The 27,150-nt window shown below is 37.2% G+C and overlaps 1 protein-coding gene across 7 annotated transcripts in view; it reads left to right on the top strand.

Moving 5' to 3' along the window:
- Positions 1 to 27,150, top strand: part of DYM (dymeclin) — a 381,717-nt gene that overhangs the window by 182,442 nt on the left and 172,125 nt on the right. For 3 of the 7 annotated variants that reach the window (XM_021092933.2, XM_021092897.2, XM_021092904.2), the window contains exon 14: positions 24,386 to 24,550. The exons of the other annotated variants lie outside the window; for them this stretch is intronic. In XM_021092933.2, coding sequence (XP_020948592.1) covers positions 24,386 to 24,550 — 165 coding nt within the window. The remainder of the gene's footprint in view (positions 1 to 24,385; positions 24,551 to 27,150) is intronic. 7 annotated transcript variants of the gene reach the window in all.

The raw sequence follows: 27,150 nt of genomic DNA, 5'->3' as shown, positions 1-27,150 counted from the left end.
GTTAACGATGCTGTGCTGTGTTGAAAGGATTTCATCAAATGTATCAGTCAAATTTAGGTTCAGCTGTGAGTAACTGAAAAACTGACAATCCTAGTGGTTTAAAGAAGAAAGAATTTTATTTTTCTCCAGGTAGAAGTTTAAAGCAGACCTTCAAGGGCTGATTAAGGAGACTCTGCTCCAGGAAGTCTATTACTAGTTTCCTTTGTCTGCTATAACAAATCACCACAAACTTAACTGCTGAAAACAACACAAATGTATCATGTCACAGTTCTGTAGGTCAGAAATCTGGCTTAGTTCAGCTGGTGTCTCTGCTCCAGGTTTCACAAGGCCTAGATCAAGTTGTTGGTCTATTGGGCTCTTCTCAGGAGGCTCTGGGGAGCACCTGCTTCTAGATTCCAGGTTCCTTTTGATTGTAGAACTTAGATTCCCATTTCCTTGTTGATGCTTTTCTGGGAGCTGCTCTTAGCTCCTAGAAGCCTCTTGTACAGGCCCCTACATTTCAGAGCCTAATGGCACATCAGATAGTTGGCATGCTTGGAATCTCTTTTATTCTTTGGCCACACCCCCCTGACTCTAGCCAGAGAGAGTTCATTGCTTTTAAGGGCTCATGTGATTAGCTTATGCACATCTGGACAGTCCAGGAGACTCCCCATTTTAAGATCTGTAGTCTTAATTACATCTGCTCATTCCCTCTTTGACTTAGAACATGCGCACAGGTCCCAGGGATTAGGGCATGGGCATCTTGGGGGTAAATTCCTTTCATTGTACCGCCACCACCCCTAGGGGCTGAGCTTTCTGGTAAGGGTCCCAGTTAGCATCTGAGTTCAAGCCCCAGAATGGAGGAGACAAAGAATAAAAGGTGAGTTAAGGCTCCAGGTGACTCTGGAAGGAAGGAAGGAAGGTTTTCTGAAGCGGCCTCAATATCTCTTAAGCCAGAATTTAATCACCTGACCACATGTAGCAACAGGGGAAGCTGAGAAATAGAGTTTTTAATCATTGCAGCCATGTGCTCTGCTATAAAAGTCTGTTGCCAGAGAAGGAGAAAAATGGATACCTGGAGAACAACGAATAGTTGTATTTTTTCTACTTCCTGGAAAACAAAAAACTAGAGGAGATGATGGTAGCACAGCTACCATACCGGAAGAGTGGGACAACAGTGGCTTCCAGAGTGAAAGGCTCTTAGGGGAACACTGAAGAGAAATCCTCAAATAATGCACTTGACATCAGAGCACATATTTCTCTGCCTAGAAGAGCATCTAGCCTTGATTCTTTTTCTGTGCTTATGTACCCAGCACAGTGCTTTCACAAAGTAGGTTTTAGTAAATATTTTTGGAATGAATAAAAAAATGTTGCTACTCATATGGCATTTGGAGTGAGATAAGCTGTTTTATAAAGCTACAGTGGATTTTTTTTAAAAATCCAGCTGTTCTGTGAAAATACATTCTTGGATATTGAATTGAATCTCAACTAGAAATCCCCACACTACCTAACTGATCTGTCCATTTTTGCATTTATGTGGGTCCTTAATGCCCACATTTAAGTATCTTGAGTACCAAAAAAAAAAAAATGTAAAAGTACCATTTATGAATAAGAAATTTAGTTTTAGTCCAACAGAATTTCTCTAGGGCTAACTGTAATGAGGCAGAAAGTGATAAATTGTTCAAAGTGCTGAGGGATATAGAAGGAAGAGAGGCGTAATTCTGACCTAGGATAAAGTGAAAGACTCCATGCAGTACATGGCAGAAGCTGAGAAAGTATGCATAATATTTCAACAGGTAAAGGTAGGGGAATAGGAAAATCATACATATGGTGAAAAAACATCAATGGTCTGACAAGAATTTTGGTAATATTTAGAACTGCCTGTGATTATAGAAGAATTGCTTGCTTTTTATTTTATATCAATGTTTACTTCTGAACTTTTGTGCAACCTCTGTTCCTTTCCCTGTTAGCAAAAGTAAAATCACATACAGACACTGTTTTAGGAACCATGTCGATGTGGCCTTTTTCACTTCTCATGAGTACCCCAACCTACATTTAGACTTTGACTGAGGTTCTTCCGGTAATTTTTTAGCTCTAGATGTGCTAGTACAGTGTGAGACATTTTAATGGCTGTTTAATGTCATTATCTTTGGATCTAGACTGCCACTAACTCAAAGGAACTGGACACAAATAGATTCACCCCACCCTGCTCTGTTTTGGGGCATGCTGACGCTAATAACTAAAAGGGGTGTGGTTGCTTTCATATATTTCAGTGTCTTTCACATAGAACAGTATAACAATGACCTATGTTTCAGCTTAACCTGGGAAAACACTGAGGTAACTTAAGCTATTGAGCAGTGGTTATGTACCTTTGGAGACAGCGTAGAAGATTGATGGAAAGCAAAGAGCCGTGAGGCCCTTCTCAAATCCCAAGCTGCTACGATTCTGCGTTTGAATTTTGTGTTTTGTTCTCCTGTTGATTTCCTGTTTTTCTTGGTGGCAGCCACACGAGCCACCAGGGCTCTCAGGCAACTTTACTCCTCCCATAGCAGCACTGCTCTGCTAGTTCTCTGTTCCTTGTTGCACATCAGCTTTCATTTGAAGAAAGGGTTTTCAGGAGTTCCCTTGTGGCACAGTGGGTTAAGGGTCCAGCGTTGTCACTGCAACAGCTTGGGTTGCTGCTGTGTCTCCAGTTCAAACCCCGGCCTAGAAACTTCCACATGCCACAGGAATAGCAGAGAGGGAGGGAGGGAGAGAGAAAGGAGGGAAGGGAGGGAGAGAGGAAGAAAGAAAGGGTTTCCATTGCCTTATTTATTTATTTATTTATTTTTGTCTTTTTGCCTTTTCTAGGGCCGCTTCCCGTGGCATATGGAGGTTCCCAGGCTAGGGGTCTAATCGGAGCTGTAGCCGCCACTCTACGCCAGAGCCACAGCAATGCAGGATCTGAGCTGCGTCTACAACCTACACCACAGCTCACGGCAACGCTGGATCTTTAACGCATTGAGCAAGGGCAGGGATCAAACCCGCAACCTCATGGTTCCTGGTCGGATTCCTTAACTACTGCGCCATGACGGGAACTCCCTCCATTGCTTTAAATAAGTACATGCATACATACCTTCATCAATAAATAACTAAGGTGAAAATTAGGAAATGCTTCTTTAAACGATGTAATAATTAGGCTAATCTTAAGGTTCCTCAAACTTCTCAAAAGGCAATATGTTATTCTGAGGTATGCTGTCCATCTAAAAGACCTAAAAGAATAATAGCATTTTTAAAGTAGCATTAGTGAAGTCAGTGGTTTTTTAAAAATAATGACTCTAGTTATTTAAACTCTGTATTTTCTTATATATTTGTAACATAAAAACATTCTCTTTTGTCTTTTATTTATTTCTGCATATAGGTTATTGAGTTTTTCTGCTTGGCTCTATCATTTACTCTCTCTTGTTCTAGAGTTTTATCTGTTAAAAGATAGAATGTAGATTCTTATGGAGGAAATCTGTTTTATTAATTATAAGGCATATGTCCCAAGCTCCCAAACCAAGTATACTGAGTGTTTTGAATTAAATATTTAGTGTTTCATTGACTCTTTCCTCTGACTTCCATTAAGACCTCTAGAAATAGTTCTTCTCTAATAAGCCTTTTGTTTCTTTGGGGCCAGTGCACGGATTGATAGGGAATGAACCATTGCTGTACTGTTCAATGTGTGGTAAGCTTTTCTCGGTAACATATCTAACTTCAGTATAATTCATTTTTGGTGAGATGGTCAGTTTCTGTCAGAGCAGGAAATACTTGGTTTTTGTTCTCAGCAGATAGTAGTACTTATTTGGGAATAGTAGGACATTTTTGATGATGGCATGGAACAAGAAACTTTAAAAAGGGCTCGATAGTAAAGGTTTTTACTAAGACAAATGATCTGTGCTTGAACAGGATATATAGAACTGAGCCCGGAATCTATAACCTAATTTTCTTCTTCCCTTGAATCCATTTGGTATGTTTGACTAGCAAAAGCTAATATTTCCATAGGTGATTGTTTTTAATTTTTTAGGACAGTATAAAAATTGCTTTATTATGTACCGAAAGTTTCACCTTGTTGAGTTGACAAATACATATCTATTATCATGATCAAGATAAGTTTTATCTCCCTAAAGATTCCCCTGTACAACTCTATAGTCATACCCTTCCAGCCACCCAAACCTTATTCGGTTTCCTTGTAAGTGAAACCGTCTGAGATGTAGTCTTTTGAGTCTGGATATTCATCTGTTTTGTTAGACCATTCCTTTTTATTGCTGGCTAGTATTCCATTGTATGGATACTATAGTCTATCCATTTATCATTTGAAGGACATTTGGATTGTTTTCATTTGGGGGCATTTATGCATGAATTATTATAAGTATGTGTGAAGAATTTTGTGTGAATGTAAGTTTTCTTTTGGGTAAATGCCTAAGATGTTGTCTTTGGGTTATATGATAAGTGTATATTATAAAGAAACTGTTAAACTCTTTTCCAAAGTGATAATACCATTTTGTATTCCTACTAGCAATGCATTTTCACCAATAACTAATATTATCTTTTTGTAAAAGCTATTCTAATAAATACATAGTGATATCTCATTGTGCTTTTAATTTGCACTTCCTTGATGACTAAAAACATTGAGCAACTTTTCATGTGCTCTTTGTATTCATATAACTTCTTCATATGCCTATAATTCATGTAACTCTTTATATTCATATATTCATTTAACTTATATTCATGTAACTTCTTTGCCAAAATGTCTGTTCATATCTTTTGCCCCTTTTTATTGGGTTCTTTGGGTTTTTTATTTTTGACTTTTGAGAGTTCTTCATACATGTTTTGGATATAAAGCACACAGGTGTGTGTTTTGCAAAGCTATATCTACCAGTCAGTGGCTTGTCTTTTCCCATAACAGCATCTTTTAAAGAGCAGATTTTTTTTTTTATTTTGATGGAGTCCAATTTATCATTTTTTTCTGTTATGAGTCATGCTTTCGATATCTACTTAAGAACCCTTTTCCTAACCCAAGACTACAAAAATTTTCTCCATTGTTTTCTTCTGTAGAAATTTAATAGTTTCAAGTGTGATCTTTAGGTGTGTAATTTATTTTGAGTTCATTTTCACATATGGTACAAAGTATGAATCAGTGTTCATCTTTTGCATGTGGATATGTAATTTTTCCAGCAACATTTGTCAAAAAGATATCTTTTTTCTGTTGAATTTGGCAATTGTAGTACACGGGCGGTTTTTAAAGAATTTATGGAGATGAGCCTTTCACCATCAATGTTCTTCTTACCACCTATCAGAATGAATAATGGATGAAAAAGAAAGTTAATAAATAAAAAGGGCAATGGTAAAATTGGCAGCCATTTGAACACTGAAATGTTCCCTCCTCTACTGGTACCTCTGAGCTTTGGCCTTGTAACTGGAAGAGCCCAGGAGCATCCCTGTCCCTTCCCTGTTCCCTTGTCTTCTCCAAGTTTCTGCTCTGATGGTGGTCTGTCCTGAGATGATTACCATCTGAATCACAGAAGCCACAACTGCAAATTATTAAAGCCACATTTTTACCTTTATAAATCGATTTTATGTTGGAATGATAGATTTATAAACATCAAAGCATTCTTTAAACGAAGAATTATTTTGAAAGCAGCCAGAATCACTTGGATTCACAATAAGTCAGCACCTGTAAGCGGTGGAAGTGTGAAGGGAAACTTGCTTTCCTTTCTGGACAACAATTTGTACAGCAGATTTTGAATATACTTCATGTGTTAAGTCTTGCCATTTCAGAAACGATTAGGGCTGGTATTTTTGTTTTTTGTTTTCTTTATATTGTTTCAAGTTGTATGTTCTTGGAAACAACTGAAGTACTCTAAGAAGAGAGCAAGAATACTTAAAATCTGTGGTTTGAATGTGAAGGTAGAGTTTGGAGAACATTTTTGGAAAACCTTATTCTGCTTTGTTCTAAGACTGTTCTTGATGAGTAATGAGGAAAGTAGTTGAGGACAGCTAAGAGGTCTTTAAGTTTTCTTCCTGTTTGGAGTCTTCCATTTTAAGTAATGATGAAATTGATGTAGGTAGGATGGCCTGTCTGCTGCTGCTGTTGTCACCTCAGCTGTCAACCAGGTGTCAGGAGGAGGAGGAGGAGGTCCCCTAAGCCCACAGGGAAGGGGCTGTGATGATGTATAATCTCATCATCTCTAGTTGAATGGATATACCTTGCCCACTGTATTGGTTTCCTACAGCTGTTGTAATAACGTACCAGAAACTGGGAGCTTAAAACAATAGATATTTATCACAGGCTCACAGTTTTGGAGGCTAAAAGTGCAAAACCAAGATATCAGCAAGGCCACGTTTCCTCTGAAACCTGTAGAAGTATAATACTTGCTTTCTTCTTCTAGCTGCTGATGTTTGCTGTCATTCCTTGGCATTAGTTGGCTTACAGATGAATCACTTCAGCTTCTGCTTCTGTCATCAAATGGCCATTTTCTCCCTGTATGTTTCTGTCTCTCTTCTCATAAGAACACCAGTCATATTAGATTAAGTGCCCACCCTGCTCCAGTGTAACCTCATCTTAAATAATTATGTCTGCAACAGCTCTGTATCCAAATAAGTGACATCTGGAAGTACCAAGGGTTAGGCCTTAAACATGTCTTTTGGGACGATACAATTGGATCCATAATACCTACTTAAGATTCTTCTCCTGATACTTACTTGTTATAGTCTACAGTCATCTCTTCTGTCCCTATTCTTTACCGCTTTTTGTCATAGATTCATTACTTTGTCAATTAACAAATATATTGAATTGTATTGGCTTTTGTCATTTAGTTTTTAGTCTCTTTATATCTTGAATCTTTAACTACATTATAAGCTGCCTGATGGGTAACCATTAGTTAATTTCCTTGTATGTTACATACCAAGTAGAGATGAGTCACAGAGCTGTTTATTCAGATGCTAGGTAAATAAGTTAAATAGCTTCTATCATGATATAGATCATTCTTGTACCCTGTTTTTTCCCCTCTGTGAATTGTCGTAAAAACAAAGCACTTTGGAATGTCTGTCTTTCCATAGTAAGCTTTTTTTTTAAACCCCTTTTTTGATCTTTTTCATCCCATCTTTGCCATTTCCTATATCCAACAGTTATAACTTCTGTTAAAAAGGATATGAAGCCTTTCATAGGCATCTAGTTCTAGAATTAGGTAGGTTGTTGCTAATTTTGATCCAAAATAACATAAAGTCTTTCATAGAATGAACAAACTTTCATAGAATGAACAAAGTGATAGCTAGTAAGGTCTTCAGAACTATTTCAGGATGGCCAGCTCTGAGCTTAATCATGTCATCCCAGTTCTTTATTCCATAGAAAGAAAATAAAAAGTTTTTGTTCATTTAGGGAGGGTGATTAATACAATTAAATCTTTTGCACTTGTACAAAGTGGACAAATCATGGGATTCTTTTAAAACTAAAAAAAAATTTAGCAGTTAAGTCCTTATTATGTAAGTTCCTGTTGCCAGTGATTTATAGACCTTTGCTCTCTCCTAAGGAAGGAAGTAATTTTATGTTTATGGTTATGACTCTGAATCCCAGCCCAGCCTACAGTGGGATTGTCAGTGTAGTATAAATGCACCCAAACTCTCATAAACAGAATAACCTGTGGATCATTGAATATGGAACATTAATTTTTGTCAGTCTTCCTCCAGTGAATCAGTAAATACTGTGCTTGCCTAATGACAGTCATTGTGCTGGGTGCTAGGGAAACAGATATAAACATTCAGGATCTGCCCTCAGAAAGGTTGTGGTTGAGAGGGAAGATAGATGCGAAGACAGTTAATAACACGTTTTAAGTTGTATATTGTCAGTAAGCACAAGTCAAATGGGAACCTAGAATGGAAAGCACCAAAGTGAGCCTGAAGCAGTCAGGGAGAGCCTTACAGGAGAGTCATGCTTACAGAATGGAGGAAGAGGAGTTTGCCAAAAGTTCAGGAAGATGCAATGAGCATCTTCAGGTAGTTGGCAACAGGTGCAAGGACCCAGAGGCAAGGAACACATGGCCATCTTTTCCACCAGAAGGAGGTGTGCTGGTGTGTCTGTCAGTTACTGTGGCAGTAAGGCTGATACTTTTGTGAGGCTGATGAGAGCGTTGAGCGGGTGAAACCAAGATTACACTTTTCATCTCCACCCACCTACGCCAGTGAGCTTCTTCCGTTTTGCGATGACCACATTCCTTGACAGACAGCACCCATCGTCCTGGCCCGCCAGCTCACAGATGAGGGTTTAGTGGGTGTCACCACGCCCACTAAAGTGGGTGAAAGGATGAGGGAGTGCGGCTCTTTTCAGGGTATATCCATGACCACACTGAAAAATGACTCCAAGACAGTCTCCGAAAGAGTTTTTAGCCATGAAGACTTGTTCTTATTTTTAATGCCCTTAATAGATTTTCAACTCTTACAATCATATAGCATTTTATCTTGCGTGTATTTTTCCATCTCTGCTGTAGAAAGGTGCGACATAAATATTTAATCAGTCTCAACAGAAATTGGCTTTTTTTCACGGCTTCAGATTGTCTAATTTCACTGATCTAATACTTGTGGCACGTATGTTGAGAATTAAGTCTGAGAACTCACATTTTTTCAGAATTTTACAGTAGCTATAAATCTTTGTGCCTTTTTTGTTGAGTTTGTAAAATATAATGATCTTAGAAGTGAGCAAGCTTTTTGATGGTCATAAGATGTACTGAATATGTTATTTTGTACCTATTTCATTGTGAACCCAGTCTATCCATTACATCCTTAGTGTTTGTACCCCAGATTACTTAGTGTAGACTGATGTGTGTGCACTGAAGGACAGTTTTGAATCTAGTATATAGTCATTATTAATGTCCCCTGAAGACTAGATTTTTAGAAATAAGTCTCTTAATTTCAGAAGATGATGTATAAAGATAAGTTTAAAGACTCTCAGGCTGAGCTCTCTTTGATAGCTATTTCTATAATGATCATGTGCTTTGGGTCTTTTTTCCTTCAATCAACTCCACCTCCACTGGAACCAATTTGGCATCTGTGGGTGTCATCATTTTAATGTATGCTCTGTCAATCTACCACTCCACTTGACACAAGGAGGAAGGTAATGACATATAGAAATGTTTCTTTGAGAATATAAATTGTAAACAAATCCAATCAAGCAATTGTTTTCAAGTAAGTTTTCTTTTCTTATGAAATTTCCGTCAGCATTCCCTTCCTCTGAACTCTTAAGTTCCTGGAAAGAAAGTGTTAGAGAGGAGCTTGAAATGAATGTCTGTATTTGTGGTTTTTTAGACCTTGTTATTAGACCACAAGTAGGGCAGACAGCAACATGCTATTAACACGTTGAAATACAACTTCAAGCCATATAGCATAACTGTGCGTTGCTGGGAACCAAGCCGGCTCTACATTCCTGCATGGCCATGTTGGGCATTTGTAGAGCAAATGTCTGCAGTGGAGAACCATGATGACGTTTTTTAAAAAATAGTTGCCTTGTCCAAAGTCAGAAGGCTTTTTAAATACATATGCCACGTAAAAAGGAATGGCTCTAATAAATTGATTTGTTTGTCCATACCTGTAATGTATATTATAGCATCATCTTTAAAACAAGGGATGTTGTTAAAACTTAATGAGTACCATGTAAATTTCCATCCGCTTAGTGTAATATTTTTAGATATTTGGTACATATGATCCTTACTTAGTGTTTACAAAGCTTTGCAAAAATTATTTTCAAGCGCCTTATTCCCTTTGCTTTGATAGTATGTAAAAATAAATGCCTTAAACTATTTTGTTTTCACAAAGGAGAATGAGATTCTATAAACTGTGGTCAGGTTTCCAAAGTTAAGATTCTCAAAAACGCTCTTGGAAATAAAATTTGTCCATTAAAAATAGTGTAATCCTATAGATACTACCTACCAACTTCATAACTGATTATAACAAATATTTTAAAATCAAGCAAGTACATTTACAAAAACATCATGTAAGTGCTATCCAAATTATCTGCCTATTTTTTGTTGCTTCCCCACATTTTAAAAAATTGAAGCATAGTTGAAGTACAATATTAATATGTTATAGGTGTATAATATAATGATTTGTAATTTTAAAAAACTTACTCCATTTATCATTATTGTAAAATATTGGCTATATTCCTTACATTATGTAATTTATTCTTGTATCTTATAACAGCTTTTAACCTCTTAATCCCCTACCTCTATGTTGCCCCTCCCCACTTCCCTTTTCTTGCTAGTAACCACTACTTTGTCCTCCATATCTGTGAGTCGGTTTCTTTTTGTCTTACATACTGGTTAATTGCATTTCTTTAGAGTCCACATATGAGTGATATCATACAGCATTTGTCTTTCTCTGTTTGACTTATTTCACTTAGCATGATGTCCCCCAAGTCCATCCATGTTGCAGCAAATGGCAAAATTTTGTTCTCTTTATGGTTGAGCAGTATTCCGTCCTGTGTGTGTGTGTGTAGTTGTGTGTCTTTTCCCATTCATCTGTTGATGGACACTTAGGTTGCTTCTCTATCTTGGCAATTGTACATAATGGTGCTGTGAACATTGGGGTGCATGTATATTTTTGAATTAGTGAGTTTTTTTTCTGGATGTATATCCAGGAGTGGAATTGCTGGATCATATCATATGCTAGTTCTATTTTTAGTTTTTTGAGAAACCTTCATACTTTTTTCCATAGTGACTCCACCGATTTACATTCCCATCAACAGTATGGGATCTCACCAACATTTGTTATTTGTGTACTTTTTGATGATAGCCATTCTGACAGGTGTTAGGTGATATCTCACTGTAGTTTTGATTTGAATTTCCCTAATGATTAGGGATGTTGAGCATCTTTTTATGTAGGCCTGTTGACCATCTGCATGTCCTCTTATTTTTTTGTATCTGTATCCTAAAGCAAAGGAAATAAAAGAACCTAATTAAGCTTGAAAGCTTTTGCACAGTAAAGGAAACCATTGACAAAACAGAAAGACAGCCTACTGAATGGGAGAAAATATTTGCAAATGATATGACCAATAAGGGGTTAATATTTAAAATAGAGAAGCAGCTCATGTAACTCAACATTAAAAAAACAAACAACCCAATTAAAAATGGGTAGAAGCTGGGGAGTTCCAGTGGTGGCGCAGCAGAAACAAATCTGACTAGGAAACATGAGATTTCAGGTTCGATCCCTGGCCTTGCTCAGTGGGTTAAGGATCCGGTGTTGCCATGAGCTGTGGTGTAGGTCACAGACGTGGCTCGGATCTGGCATTGCTGTGGCTGTGGTGTAGGCCGGCAGCAGCAGCTCCGCTTAGACCCCTACCCTGGAACCCTCCATATGCTGCAGGTGTGGCCCTAAAAAGACAAAATACCAAAAAAAAAAAAGGGGGGGGGTAGAAACTGTGATAATCGATGTGGGAAAAGAGTCTGAAAGAGAATGAATGTATGTATATGTATAACTGAATCACTTTGTTTTATAGAAGAAATGAGCACAACCTTGTAAATTAACTATATTTCAATGAAGCTTTAAAAAATGGAAAAAAAGTTGGTAGAAGACCTGAAATATTTGCCTGTTTTAAAAGTTTCTAAAAGTATTCACATTTTAGGTCTTTATTGATGCTAATTTAGGATGAAAGTGTTTATTGGAAGACCCTTAAATCAGAGAATTTGATTAAATTTCAACAATCAATAACAGTATAAATTCTAATTGATTAAAATATTTTTGTTATACTGCAAATCTAGGGAGTTTTCTTATTTTGAATTTATTCAGCAACTGAAATAAATAAGAAGTTTGTACTGTAGTGTTAGACTGTTGTTGAAGAGGTCCTTTTATTATTATTCAATCTCTGCTACTTTCTAGACCTGGCAATGGGATGTTAGGTCATTTCATCCCTTCTGAGCTAGTACTAGATTGTTCCTTTCAAAGTATTTTCCAGTGTTCCAGCCAGTTTGTTAATCCTTCATACTAGAGATTCCCAGGATCTTCATTGCTGGCAGTAGATTTAGCTCCAGGAAAAATGGCTTCTGGTGCCAAGGAGTTAAGTGATTCAAGAGTTGTGCTTCCACCACAGCTGCGTAGTTTCCTGACACTCATCCCAGATTTTCCTTTGCTTATTTTCTTGGATATCCTTAGATATCCACATTGTACTAAGTGTTTTATACTGTGTAAAATTGTGTGTGAGAGAGCTATTTTATAAAATTTTTGGTTTGCAAAAAATCTCCCCTGGCAGCTTAACAATATTTAATGTGTGTAGATGAGCTAATCAGTGGTATTAAACATGAGTCTTATATCCAGGGTTGGGTTTTAATGAATGATACTTTTTTATGATACTAACAAAAGGGATTGTTAATCACCAATGACTTTCATATTGCTCAGTCCAGGGGACGGCTTCTGTCTTATTTGTCCTCTCAGTTGCGTTTGCCACTTTTAACTACTCTTTCCTTAAAACCATCTCTCCTTGGTTTCCTCATCTTGCTTCTAGGGTGATTGGTTTGTTTGTTTTGGCTACTACTCGAAATCCTGTGAAGATTTGTCTTCCTCTAATCTAGATTGAACATGATCTTATGACACCGTTAAATGTTGGCATTTCTCAAGACCACTCCTACCTCTCCTTTTCTCTGCCCCTTCCCATAGGTGATGGAGGACTCCCAAATGCACAAGTCCTCAACCTCTGAAACTTTTTTGTCCAGACAGCTATGTGGTATCACCTTTTGACTTTCTCAGAGTCTTCTCACACTCAACCCGTGTAAGACGGAGGTCTTGCCCTGTCCCAGCCCTCCCCAGTCCTCTTTTCCTCTTCCCTGCTTTGCTGAATGACGTCACCTTTTATGCAAGCCAGAAACCTGGGAGTCATGTTTTTTTTTCTTTTTTAAGGCCTGTATCTGTGGCACGCAGAAGTTCCTGGGCTAGGGGTTGAATTGGAGCTGCAGCTGCAGGCCTACACCACAGCCACAGCAACACCGGATTAGAGCCACATCTGCGACCTACACTGCAGCTTACAGCAACGCTGGATCCTTAACCCACTGAGCAGGGCCAGAGATCAAACCCGCATCCTCACCGACACTATGTCAGGTTCTTCACCCACCGGACCACCATGGGAACTCCCGTGGGAGTCATTTTTGACACTTCCTTTCTCTTCCCTACCACATCCAGTTCAGTTCCATGCCGTGTCGGTAGCTCTTTCTCCAGTCCATCACTTCTCTCCTTTACCCTTTCGCCTTAGTTCCCTGCTCTACTGCAGTAACTTCCTAACAGGTCTGTTACCAACTCTTACCTCAACAGCCTGCAACCAGACCCATCCTTGCAAAATGCCCTTCTAATTCTATAACTCCTCTACTTAGAACACTTCAGATGCCTGCTGTTGTTTGAAGGATAAAGACAAATCTCCCATCTATCTCTCTTCTTCCCTAAGGTCAGTTCCTGCCACACTGTCTTTGACTTCTGCATAGGAGATGTATTCCTTTCATTCTAAATTTTGCCATTGTTCTTATATGTGATGGTTTCATCTATAGATGGTTGACTGAATTAGTTATTTCATTACAAACTGCCAAAGGAAAATTTTTAATTGTAATATTAAAGCTTATTTTAAGGTAGGGTTCTTTTTTCCAGTTAGGTTTGGTTTGTAAGATAGGATTAATGCTTAATTAAGTCTTTCCTTTTAATTATTTCCTTGTTACCTCTACTAGTAACTAGTGCTTTGTTGTTTTTTGTTATATATATATATATGCATATATATATAATATTATATAATTAAATATATATTAAATATGTATGTATAATGTGTTTTAATCATTTGCAGAGTAATCATTCTGATTTCTGGTTGTGCCATTTTGTATGATATTGTCTCCATGTCCTTTTGTTCGTCTTTGATAGTTTTCTCGCTTCCTTTCTCTTACGCCAATAAGATTCTCAGGCTGTCTTGCACATTTCCTGCCTCAGATGTAGAAACAGCCATTCTTGCAAGGACCCTGGTTTCTTTTACTGGGAATGATACTTAGAAATCACAGTCTGGTTGGTAGGTGATAGGGTTGCTAATTGCTAAGGAGTTTGTCATTTCTTTCCACTGTCTTTGGTGGACAAAGCTAGGAAAATATAAATCCTTGAAAAGGCAAAACTGTTAGTTCTCATTCACATTTAAGATTATTTAACATAAATTCTGATTTGATTCTTGAATCAGCATTATTATATTTTTTATTTTTATTCCGCTATGTGTCTCTATATATGCCTGTGTCTCTCTCTATATATATACACACGTGTGTATATATATTTTTTATTTTTATTTTTTATTACTACTAAGTGAATGAAGTTTAGGATTTTTTGTTGTTCATTTGTCCTTAGATTATATCCCACTGAATATGAGCAATTCTACATTTTAAAGTTATACAAAATAATTTGTTGTGTAACTTTTTTTTCTCCCTTTTTTGGCCGCACCTGTGGCATGCAAAAGTTCCTGGGCCAGGGACCAAACCTGTATCACAGCAGCAACCTGGGCTGCTGCAGTGATGATGCTGGGATCCTTAAGCCACAAGGGAACTCCTGTATAGTTTTATACAGTAGCTTGATATATAGATAGATAGATAGATAGATAGATCTATATATATAGTTAAATTTATTTTTTTCAATTTGAGGGATTTTTTTCTTTTTGATTTAATTTTACTTTTTTGAAATAATTTTAATCTATACTGATAGAATATAATTTTCTTATCACTGCCCAAAACACATCTAAAATGATGTGTTCACTTATATTGCTGTATTTTAAGAATAACCAGTGTTGCACCAAGCAGGGGATAATATCAATGGTTTGGGCAATAAGAGAATGTATTGTTTGTGCCTGTAAAGAACTTAAAAACTATAATAAAACTAACTAAAAGTTGGTCTGCTTTTTTTATTGTCAGTTCTAAATAGTATCCGTGAGAAAATAATTCTCTTTGCCCTTCTTACATTGCTGAGGAACTTACTAATCAATGTGAATGTTCAAAGAAGAGTAATAAGACTGATGAAGAATTTAGAAATTATAGCCCATGAAAGAACAGATATCTAATATCAATCAGAGAAGAAAAAATTAAGGGGTTCACAGTTTCTTTTTATATTTAAAGGCAGTCATGTAGAGAAAAAAGTTAGAGATCTAATTCCAGATGTCTTAGCTGCTTAGAAATTTACCTTGTTATAAGGAACAGTTTTCTAATTATTAGACTTACTTGTCTATGGAATGAGATTGTCAAATTAGAGGGTTCCCTTTTGTTTAAACATGTGCAGTAAGAGCAATATATGCACAACTTACAAGGGTAGAAGTACTGTCTGTTGTGGGTAGAAGTTTGGATAAAACAACATTCTGATAGATGCAAACTATTACATTTAGAATGAATAAACAATGAGGTCCTACCATATGGCACAGGGAATTATATCCAGTCTCTTGGGATAGACCTTGATGGAAGATAGTATAAGAAAGGTAATGTGTATATGTATGACTGGGTCACTTTGCTGTACGTCGGAAATTGGCACAACGTTGTAAATTAACTATAATTTAAAAAATTTTTAAAAACAAAAACAAAAAACCTCCCAGGCCCTCTCTACCTTGTGACTGTGAAATTACAGATCCGCACGCAGGCATCCTCGTTTTCCAGCCCCATCCACTAAAAAAACTCATTATCTCATTCATGTCAAAGCCCTGTTAAAGTTTGTTAATATCTCTTTCAGTTGAAATATCAAATGTTTTTATTCAGTTATGTAGTGAAGAATGTAAATTAGTCCATAATGTTATGAAATACTTGAGAATTTGAGATTGTAGTTCTTCTAGGCGTTCATTTCTCAGTTCAGATGTCATTCCGTTGGTGAAGTCTTTCCAACAATCCAGATTAGCCCCTCCAGCCCCTCTCCCACCACCCTTTTTCCCATTTTCTTTTTTTATTACCTGAAATTTTCTTGTTTTTTTTTTAACTCATGTACTCTCAATCTTCCTTTATTCTAATGTATGTTCTGGGAATTTAGAGCCCTGTGCATGAAATGTCCATATTCCTGTATTCTTGCCATCCGCATCAGCTTTTTTTAAAAAAACAATAGCCAAAAATTGGTGTTTCATTGTTGAAATTTTGTTTTTTGAATCACTTGTGAGAGTAAATTATTTTCAAATGTTTATTGCTTATCTATTTTATGAATTACCAGCATGTGCCCTTTGTTTATTTATCGGTCATGTTTCTCATCTTTTCATTTATTAACTTTTAAAGATGTTTTTATAGACACAAGGAGAAATTGTCTACCTTGTGTTATAAATATACGTGTTACCTTTTAATTTCAGTGATTTTTTTTTTTTTTTTGCTGTTTTGAATGTTGAAGTTGAATCGACTAATCCTTTTTCTTATAGCCACATCTCCCACATGCCTCTTTTATTCTTTTGGTCCTTAATTGCATTCACCTCTAATGATGTGGATTTAGTTTGATTTTTCATATAAGATATATGTCTGTTTTTCTTTTCAAATATGTTAATGGTTTTTCCAAACATATCAAAAAAAAAAGTCCCTCTCCCTTCCAAGGTTTAAATTCAACCTTTATCACATATCAAATTCTATTTTTTGCTTTTTTTGGCTGTTAGGTTTATTCATATGCCTATTTTTCTTTTCTTTTTTTTTTTTTTTTTTTTTGGTTTTTAAGGCTGTACCTGTGGCATATGGAAGTTCCTGGGCTGGGGTCCAGACGGAACTGCAACTGCCGGCCTATGCCACAGCCACAGCTACCCAGGATCCGAACCACATCTGCAACCTACACCACAGCTATGGGGCAACAGTGGATTCTTTTTTTTTTTTTTTGGTCTTTTTTGCCATTTCTTGGGCCGCTCCTGCGGCATATGGAGGTTCCCAGGCTAGGGGTCTAATCGGAGCTGTTGACACCAGCCTACGCCAGAGCCACAGCAACTCGGGATCCGAGCCGCGTCTGCAACCTACACCACAGCTCACGGCAACGCCAGATCATTAACCCACTGAGCAAGGGCAGGGACCGAACCCGCAACCTCATGGTTCCTAGTCGGATTCGTTAACCACTGCGCCACGACGGGAACTCCATGGATTCTTAATCCACTGAGCAAGACCAGGGATCAAACCTGCATCCTCATGGATACTGGTTGAGTTCGTAACCTGCAGAGCACAACGGGAACCCCTATTTTTCTTTTAATAATTTTTCCCCACTTTTATCATTTTAGATTTATGTATTTAAATAACATGTGCTTATATTCCTCCTAATTACTATTATTCTTTTTCAAAGTTCTCTTGGTTCTTTCACCTGTTTCTTTTTCTCTGCAGGAGCTCAGTACTTGCACTTCATGACTGGGGTGTAGGGATGATATAAGTGGGCTTTAGGTGTCCTGTGAAGATCTTGAAATTTTATATAAAATTATGTGTGTATATGACAGTACATTTTTCTCTAAGGAGTTACATATCTTTTATTGGCTTTTAAGGTGGATGCTTAAATTTAGGAATCACTGAGAGTTACGTTGTCAAAATCAGATATTCCTATTGAGATTTTTGAATCTGTGGAGGATAATATCATTCTTTATGCAATTTTGTTTTCCCATCCAGAAGCATACTGGTGTCTCTTCATTTAGTGCGGATTTCTTTTATGTACCATAGTAAGTCTTTGTAATTTTCTTTATATAGTTCCTAAACATTTATTATTAATTTTCCTGTATTTTAAACCTAGTGAATCTGCTGACCAGCATTTTTGAAAGAAAGAAATGGAAAGAGGGAGAGGGTGAGAAAAAAAGAAAGACGGAGGTTGGAAAGCGATACACAAAACATCCTAGGTAGTCCCTAAAGTTTGACATGCTTCTGGTAATCTCATTTTATTCTGTAATTTTATTGTCAATGTATTATAAAACACATTATTAGAAAGCCTGACCCTGGGGTCTTTTTTAAGCATCACTCTCTTGCTTGTGGTTTTGGGGATCTTTTACAGACTGCAGTGTTGTTCTAGGACAGAACCTTTCCCTCCTTTGCTTTGGTGAGGCATAACCATATCAGGTAACATTCTGGAACTCTACATTGCATAATCTTGGACATTTTCATATAAGAAGGCACTAAGGAGATTTTATTTTTTATGAAAAAGCAACTCTTAAGTAACAGTGACTGTTTTTTATGGGATAGCTCCAGACCGCATTTGCTTACTTCCCACGCTCTAGTTTTTCTGATGTCCTAGAAGCTTTAAGTACAGAGGTCAGAATGACATTTTAGGGCTCTCCATCTGAATTCCATAATCTTAAAATGGATACTATTCACCATATCAAAAAGGCTAGTTCTATTTTCTTTATTTTCTAGATTAAAAATATATTCACTTTTTGATATATTAATATTTTATTCATTTTAAACAACTTTTATCTTGAAGTTGCAGTCTGAAAAAAATGGTATAAAGATTTCTTTTTTAACCTTTAACTCAGATGCCCAAGATGCTAAAATTTCACCATATTTGCTGTATCGTGTGTCCTATTTTTTTCTGAAACGTTTGAGAATAGGCTTATAACAAAAAAAAGAATAAGCTTATAGACATGATGTACCTTTAGCACCAAGAACTTTAGTGTGTATTTCTTAAAAATAAAAAGGCATTCCTCAGAATTAGGAAATATTGAGAAAATATTTGTGTCTAATCTACAGGCACTCAAATTTGGTCATTTGCCCCACTGATTTCCTTTCTAGGAAAAAAAATGCCTTTTTACTCCCCTAGTCTAGGATCCAATCCCAGAATCATGTACTGCATTTAGTTTGCCCTCTTCAGTCTCCTTTAATCCAGAACCGTGCCTTGATTTTTTCATCTTTCAGAATTTAAAAAATACAGACTTCTGCTTTTTTCAAGAATGCCCCTCAATTTGGATTTGCCTGATGATTCTGTGAGATTAGACTTAAACTCTGCTATGATCATTTCAGGAGACATGTGATGTCTATTTTATTGGTGATAATATTCACTGTGATCACTTGTTTAAGGTGATGGTTGATTTTTTTTTTTTTTGTCTTTTTTGCCTTTTCTAGGGCTGCTCCCCCTGAATATGGAGGTTCCCAGGCTAGGGGTCGAATCGGAGCTGTAGCCACCAGCCTACGCCAGAACCACAGCAGCGCGGGAACTGAGCTGCGTCTGCAACCTACACCACAGCTCATGGCAACACCAGATCCTTAACCCACTGAGCAAGGGCAGGGGCCAAACCCGCAACCTCGTGGTTCCCAGTCAGATCCGTTAAGCACTGCGCCACGATGGGAACTCCGGTGGTTCATATTTTTAAAGAGCACAATTTTTATGTTAAGATTTTGTTTTCCTTTGGTGGAATGAGTCCTAGAGACCTTTCTAGGACTCAGTAAAAATATCTGTTTAATTGTAAGCCTTAAAAACTTTTTTCTAAGCTCCACCTTACCTTGGACATTATCAGCTTCTTAAGACTCTTATCTGGGAGAATCAGGCAGGAAAAAGACTTGGAGAGCTTCCAGAGCAGATGGGTCCTCAGCCTGAATATTTGTTTATAGGGGTTAGGAAGCCTCTGCACCTGATCGTGACAGAATTGTTGGTGGATCCCATGGGGTAGAATTCTATCATTACTAATTGATAAGACAGCTAACATGTCACTTATTTTCTTTATTCTGCAATTTTATCATTTGTTAAATGGGGATTGTGATACCTGTTTTTAATTACCACAGTGAAATATGGGGACAAAATAATAGATCAATAAATGTGAAACTTTTTTTTTCACAACCCTCCTTCATATATTTATGGCGGAAAAGCACAGAAAAGCTGTTGATTATTGTTCATCTATGTACCGATGGCCGACACAGAGATCTCCAGTGCATTTTTCCAGGAGGTCTGTCCTTGACTTGTTTCTATTCAGTGCTCCTATTAATAACTTTCTTAGAAGAAATTATGAAAGATGTTCTTAGTTTTGTAGATGACAAAGTCAGAGAATTCATATTCAAAATTATCTTGAAATACTAGAATTAAAGCCAGGTACTGCAAGATGACATTTCCTAAAATAAGTTCCAAAGATCAGTTGTAAAATAGAGGATTGAAAAGATGAACTTAATATGAGCAACTGCAGAAAACCTAATTTAAACCTATAGTCATCAAAAAGAGGTTATACTATTCCATTCAAAGAAGGTAATAGTAAAATTATCACTGTTTTAAGAATATTTAAAAACTAGGGTATATCTAGAAAAAGGTAACCAAGATCTTGATCTTTTTGTCACAGCGAGATTTCAGTTAAATACCATATAACTGTTTTTCGGTAATGATTAGAAGATATTCTTTTGTGTAAAATGCTGAAGTAAATGCAACATTACATCTTTTTATCCATTTTCATATTGGCACCTTTTGAAAAGTTTTATTAATTTTATGTAGATGAAATACTTTTAAAATAATTTCATAATTAAAGTCTTATTCAGCAACCAATAAATATTATTTATCCAGTAGATACTCATAAAGATTAGTTAATAATGACAATATAATTAAAAACCAGTTTTCTGTGCCTTCATTTATATTTAAGGAATACAGCTGAATTCAAAATAACAATTTCAAGGTCTAGGTCTTACTGAATTTCTGAATTTATTTTTTACCATTATCGCAGTTGCTGTGGAAATATAAAGACAGTCTTCATAATGGAATTGTAAATGGTTAAAAGGTAATTATTTAAAGCTACTTGTATTGGTTTTTGTTCACTTCTTGTTATTTTGTAAGCTAAAGGTATGGAACCAAAGGATTTTTTACATAATGAAGATAAATTTCTCACATGTCTGCGAGTCACCTGGTCTGTTTCCATTCAATCTCTTAAGTATTAGTAAAGCATATTTCAAGATGATTAAATTAAGAGGAAGAACCTTCTGGATTTGAGCGCCTCTGCAGCCTACACCACAGCTCACAGCTCACGGCAATGCTGGATCTCAACCCACTGAACGAGGCCAGGGATCGAACCCACCTGCATCCTCATGGATACTAGTTGGGTCTGTTACTGCTGAGCCACAATGAGAACTCTGTATGGTCTATTTTTGAACTCTTTTGTAGTATTATTTTTCCTTAAAATCTTTGATCAACTTGGCATTTAAGAGATGAGGCAGAGAGTCAGCTATATTTTTTTCTAGTTATCTACCCTATTACCCCAAGACTATTTATTGCATAACTTACCTGGTTTTTCTGTTTTAAAGTAACACCTTTATCTTATACTAGGTCTGTCTCCTACTTCAGTCTATTCTGGTGTACTTTCCACTCATGCGCGCTACCAAATTGTTTCTGATGATGTCACTTTAGAGGTTTTTTATACCTGGTAGATATAGTCCCATCTTTTAACTCTAGTTTTTCAGAATTTCCTGGCTCTTCTTAAATGTTTAATTTTCCTATGAACCTTAGAATTAACGTGTCTAGTTTCTAAAAAATCGTACTGATGTTTTTGAGGATATTAATCTTTAACATATGAACATTCAGTGACTTTACACTCCTAGAATTTCCTAAGAAATTTTTTTTCCATTATACCAAGTCTAAAATTTTTCCTTACTACTATTTTAAAGATTTCTTCATAACATATTTACTCATAACTTTTTGATTTATTCTTGGATACTCCATCATCTTTTGGTGTCATTGTAATGGACTCATTGTATTTTTAAAAACTGATCGTTTTTGAATAGAGGAAGTCTATTAATTTTGAGCCCACTCTTTTTATCATATTCATGTATTGTTTGTAATAGATTTTTAATTCATGTCCCTTGTCCTCAACCCACACTGTGTGTGTGTGTGTGTGTGTGTGTGTGTGTGTGTGTGTGTGTGTGTGTGTGTGTGTGTGTGTGTGTGTGTGTGTTTAGGGCTGCACCTGCAACATATGGAAGATCCTAGGCTAGGGGTCAAATCAGAGCTGCAGCTGCTGGCCTACAGCACAGCCACAGCAACGCCAGATTCTTAACCCACTGAGCAAGGCCAGGGATCAAACCTGCATCTTCATGGATACTAGTCAGGTTTTGTTAATGCTGAACCATGATGGGAACTCCTCCCACACTCTTTATTTAGCTAACTTGCATTCTTCCTTAAGATGTCAGCTTCAAGATGACTTTGTAAGAGCCCTTTCTCAACCTCCAAATCTCAAGATCCCCATTGTACTCCTCTTAGCTTTCTGTACTTCTCCTTAGAGTGCTTGCTGCAGCTTGAAGTTTGAAATTATACACTTTTGGTGGGATTTTGTTGTTGTCTTAACATTTGTCTTTCCCTCTATCTTGTAAACTCTGTGTGGGTAAGAAATGTGTGTATTTTCTTCCTCTACCTACCTTCAGTGTGGAGCACTGAGCACTGTTCCTACATGCAGTAGACAGTAGATACTGCTTGACTGATTCTTGATTGATTAGTTGGTTGAATGTGTGATTGGATTGTCCATTTGTGGAAATTTACCTATTTCTAATTTTTCAGTCTCTTACTATTATTTTGAGTTCCACCACACTTTAAAAATCACCTCCTGGGGAGTTCCCTTGTGGTGCAGTGGATTAAGTATCTAGCATTGTCACTACAAAAGCTTGGGTTGCTGCTGTGGTGTGGGTTTGAACCCTGTCTAGGGAACTTCTGTATGCCACAGGCATGGACAAAAAGAAAACAAAAAAAAAAAAAAAGAAAGAAAAAACACTTGTTGCCTTCTTGGGAACTTGATCTACTTTTGTTAAGGTTTATCAGACATGATTCTCAAAGACAAATAGTCTAGGCATATCAGTTGATGTGTTCACTGTTTGATTAATCAACCATGTCAGATTGAATGGGTATTTTCCTCTTTCAAACTTGTTATTTTTAAGTGGACAGAAATGTGATACAAGTAAAATTGCTCTGAAAATGATAATACTAGTAAATTCTTATTATTATAGTTTTTTTTTTTTAATATCGCTTCAAAATTTGGGAGTAATTTAGAGTTTGTACTTCCATGTTGCAGTTAGTGGAATTGAAGCTTAGAGAGATCAAGTACCATAAAGCTGCTAGTGACTGGGCTGGATCTAGATTTCCAAGTTTTCTGACTTTTAATTCTGTATTCCCTCTACCATGGCATCACCCACATTGCTGTGGAAGTGTTACCTTTCTTCCAGGAATAAATTTGTAATACTGTCGGAAGAAAATGCCTCATTTTACTTTGCTCTACCAAGGCAAATTTCATATGGTTAATGAATGACAACATACTTTGAGACGTTTCCCCTTGTCAATATATCTCTTTTCTTCCTTGAGGAAAAGACTTTTTCTTTAAGAATAGTTTTAGATTCCCAGCAAAAGCGAGCAGATAATACGGAGAATTCCCATCAAACGCCTGCCTGACCCCATACTCAGCCTCCCCCACTATCATCATTCTGCACCAGAGGGGATACATTTGTTACAATTGATGAACCTGTCTTGCCACATCATTATCACTCAGTCTGTATTTTACATTAGGTTTCACTCATGGTGTTGTACATAATGTGAGTCTGAACAAATGTACAATGCCATGTAGCCACCATTATGGTATCATAATCGAATAGTTTCACTGCCCTCAAAATCCCCAGTGCTCTGAATACTCATCCCTGCCTCCCCTCTAACCCCTGGCAACCACTGGTCTTTTTACTGTCTGCATAGTTTTGCTTTTTCTAGCATGTCATAGAGTTGGAATCACACATGATGTCATCTTTTCAGGTTGGCTTCTTTCACTCAGGAATATGCATGTAAGGTTCCTCCATGTCTATTCATGCTTCATAACACATTTCTTTTTTAGTGCAAATAACATTCCACCATCTGGATATACCACAGTTTATTTATCCATTTACATACCAAAGGGCATTCTAATAGTTTCCAAGTTTTAGCAATTATCAGAAAAGCTGATATGAATATCCATGTACAGGTTTTTGTGTGGACATAAATTTTCAGCTCATTGGGATAAATACCAAGAAAGATGATTGCTGGATTGTGTGGTAAGAGTATGTTTAGTTTTGTAAGAAAACTAAAACTCCTCCAAAGTGGTTGTAACATTTTGCATTTCCATCAGCAATAAGTGGGAATTTCTATTATTCTACATCCTTCTCAGCATTCGGTGTTGTCAGTATTCTGGATTTTGGCCATTCTTATACATGTGTAGTGGTATCTCATTGCTGTCTTAACTTGTATTTTCTTAATAACATATGATGTGGAGCATATGAAACATATGCTTATTTGCCATCTATATAACTCCTTTGATGAGGTCTACCTAGGTCTTTTGTCCATTTTTCAAAACCAGGTTGTTCATTTTCTTTTTTCATCTTTTTAATGTTCTCTTTTACAGTTTTTTTCTTGGGCACTATCTAGTGAAAATAGAGAGAAAGCTTTGAGGTCATTGAGAATGATTTACCTTTTCAAAGGAAAACTTCTCTCTTTCTGTTTTTCTTCTTTTACCTTTGTCTTTCAGTTATACCTGCCGCCACTTGCGGAGATATGTTTATGTGTTGGACAAACTGTATTTCCCCCACTCTCACTGTTCTACGCTTCAGCATTGCTTCTCGACCCTCAGTGACAATGGAGAGGAACTCTTGTCTTTAACTTGCTCTCACATTCTCAGATCCTATGCTTCCAGGTTATTAACCTCTGCTGTCCATTTACTGCATGCTGCATGCTATATGTGACTGATAATTGCATGTTTTAATGGGACACCTGTCAATGAAATGATTAAGGAGCAAATTTATATTTGACATGATACTAAATAATTCTTTAAAATAATGGCTGGGTTTTTTTTTTTTTTTAAACAAAATGGCCTCAAGTGTACTTTGTTATGTTTCATGGGAGAGAGAAAAGCTTTCAGCCACACTGCTGTCATGTAAACTTGACAGAACTTTTTTATACTTTGTTTCATTTGGAAATCTTTTGGTTTAATTTACAGTAGTTGGGAGGGCTCTGTCTGATTTTTATATGAAATGTCTCTACCATTCCTATTAATTACATATGAATTTTGAATTCTCTTTCTTGCTCTACACACACAGCTGGAAGCTGGCTGTGAAACTTTACCCATGTTTGATAGAGGCACATTCAGCTGAGCAGATTCTGTATAATAAGAAGGTAGAACTTATTCTTTGGGGTTTTGTATTTCTTTCTTTCTTTACATGTGGAAGAGTTATGAAACAGCAAATTGCAGTGTGTCATGGATGAATCTAGATTAAACATCAAGGATGGTGGGAGTAGTAAGAGACAAGCCATCAACCTCAAGTGTCAGAGAACATCACTGCCTGTTGTTTAGTGTGTATCATGCACCAGGATGGAGGGGCAGTATGACATGACTGCTTTGTACTTGCAGTTGATATTTTTAACACACATTTTCTGTAAGTCAGAGGTGTCTCACACCGGCATTATACTGTTAGCCAGCTATGATATTTGAGGACAGTATCTTCACTGCTAATTGATTAAGAGGAAGAAGAACAACAACGAAAAAACTCCATGACCGCCTTCTAGAAAAGAGCAAGCATTTAGAGTTAAAATAGATCTTGCCAGGTAAAGAAGCGTAAAAAAGCTTCAGACTACACAGCATATCTAAGAAAACACTGCTTATTAGGAGTTGAAGACAGTATGGTGTCTAAGGTGACAGAGCTTTTTCTTGGTAGCAGAAAAACTTCAGACTCTAATAATGTTGGTCAGACTCTTATTAACAACATTTTTAGGAAGTGGAAGAATTTAGGGATAGAAAAGCAAATGAAAATAGAATGAATTGGAGTTCCCGTCATGGTGCATTGGAAACGAATACGACTAGGAATCATGAGGTTGCGGGTTCGACCCCTGGCCTTGCTCAGTGGGTTAAGGATCTGCTGTTGCCGTGAGCTGTGGTGTAGGTCCCCGATGTGGCTTGGATCTTGCGTGGCTGTGGCGTAGGCCGGCAGCTGTAGCTCCAATTTGACCCCTAGCCTGGGAACCTCCATATGCCACAAGCACAGCCCTAAAAAAGCAAAATAAATAAATAAATAAATAAAAAAACAAAGAGGAAAAAGAAAAAGGAAATAGAATGAACTCTTGCGTATATAATACAGAAGAATTTATTAAACTAAAGCCAGTGACTTTCAACTGGCTTATATTAAGTGAGTGAATATCAGGTAAGTGAATATTCTTTGGGCCTGGAGACAGAACTTGTCTGGTTTCAAGGAACAGAGAGAGCAGCTGCTAATCATTGACCCTCTTAATTGGGCAGCATAAATGGTCTTGGCCTTGTTTACTAGTGTATTAGTTAGGGTTCTTCAGAGAAACAGAACTGATTGGATATGTGGAGGAGGGGGAGAGAGAGATTAAGATTGATTTTAGGGCATTGGCTTTGGTGATTATAGAAACAAGTCTGAAATCTGTAGGACAGGTGGAAATTCAGGTGGTGATGTTGCAATCTTAAATGCTCAATCCATAGGGCAGGCCAGCAGACTGGACACTCAGGCAGGATTTTTATCTTCTAGTCTTGAGACAGAATTCTGTCTTCCTCAAGAAACTTCAGGCTTTACTGTGAAGGCCTTCACCCACATTACAGAGGGTAATCTGCTTTTCTTATTATAATGTTCATCGCACACACGAATACCTTCACAGCAACATCTAGATGAGTGTTTGAGCAAACAGCTGGCCACTGTAGCCTAGCCAAGTTGGCACATAAAGTTCCCATCAGACTATGCTGCTTGTTTTTCCTTTGTGTGTCTTCATGTGCATCACACCGGTCTTACCAGACTGTGAGCCTCCTAGTCTTATTCCTCATCTGTCTCACTCCTTATATGTCGTATAGCACCTCATGCCTGGGGTGCTGTTCGTTAACACTAGTTGTGGCAGGTTTTACCATTTGCCACCTGTGACAGGGCACCCCTGTACCTTGGAGTTACACCCTTCTACTGTGCAGGAACAGGTAGGAGAGGGTCAACTGGGAAAATAAGAGGAAATGGAAGGAAAAGGACCAGGGAGATGAAGTAGAGAGCAACAGGAATAATCAGTTGAGAGGGGGCAAGACAAAGCTACCATATGGCAGAATTAAATCCACTCAGTTTCTGAGTCACTGTAGCATTTCTTGCTCACTTTCCACTTCCTCTCTCAGCGTCTTTGCTCAAAGGATGCTGAGCAGAGGATCCACGCAGCCCGTCCCCACTCTGGGTCCTTTCTTGTCCCCAGGAAATTGTTCAGTACTCTCAGCTGAGGTTTAAGACATTAACCCTCAATACAAAGCCT

This window comes from Sus scrofa, chromosome 1, assembly GCF_054392235.1.
Source record: "Sus scrofa isolate SSC_HxYL_T2T_F1_AM1 chromosome 1, Sscrofa_HxYL_maternal_Yorkshire_Landrace_v2.0, whole genome shotgun sequence".
Lineage (NCBI taxonomy): Eukaryota > Metazoa > Chordata > Mammalia > Artiodactyla > Suidae > Sus > Sus scrofa.
This window is presented reverse-complemented; position numbering and strand designations above follow the sequence as displayed.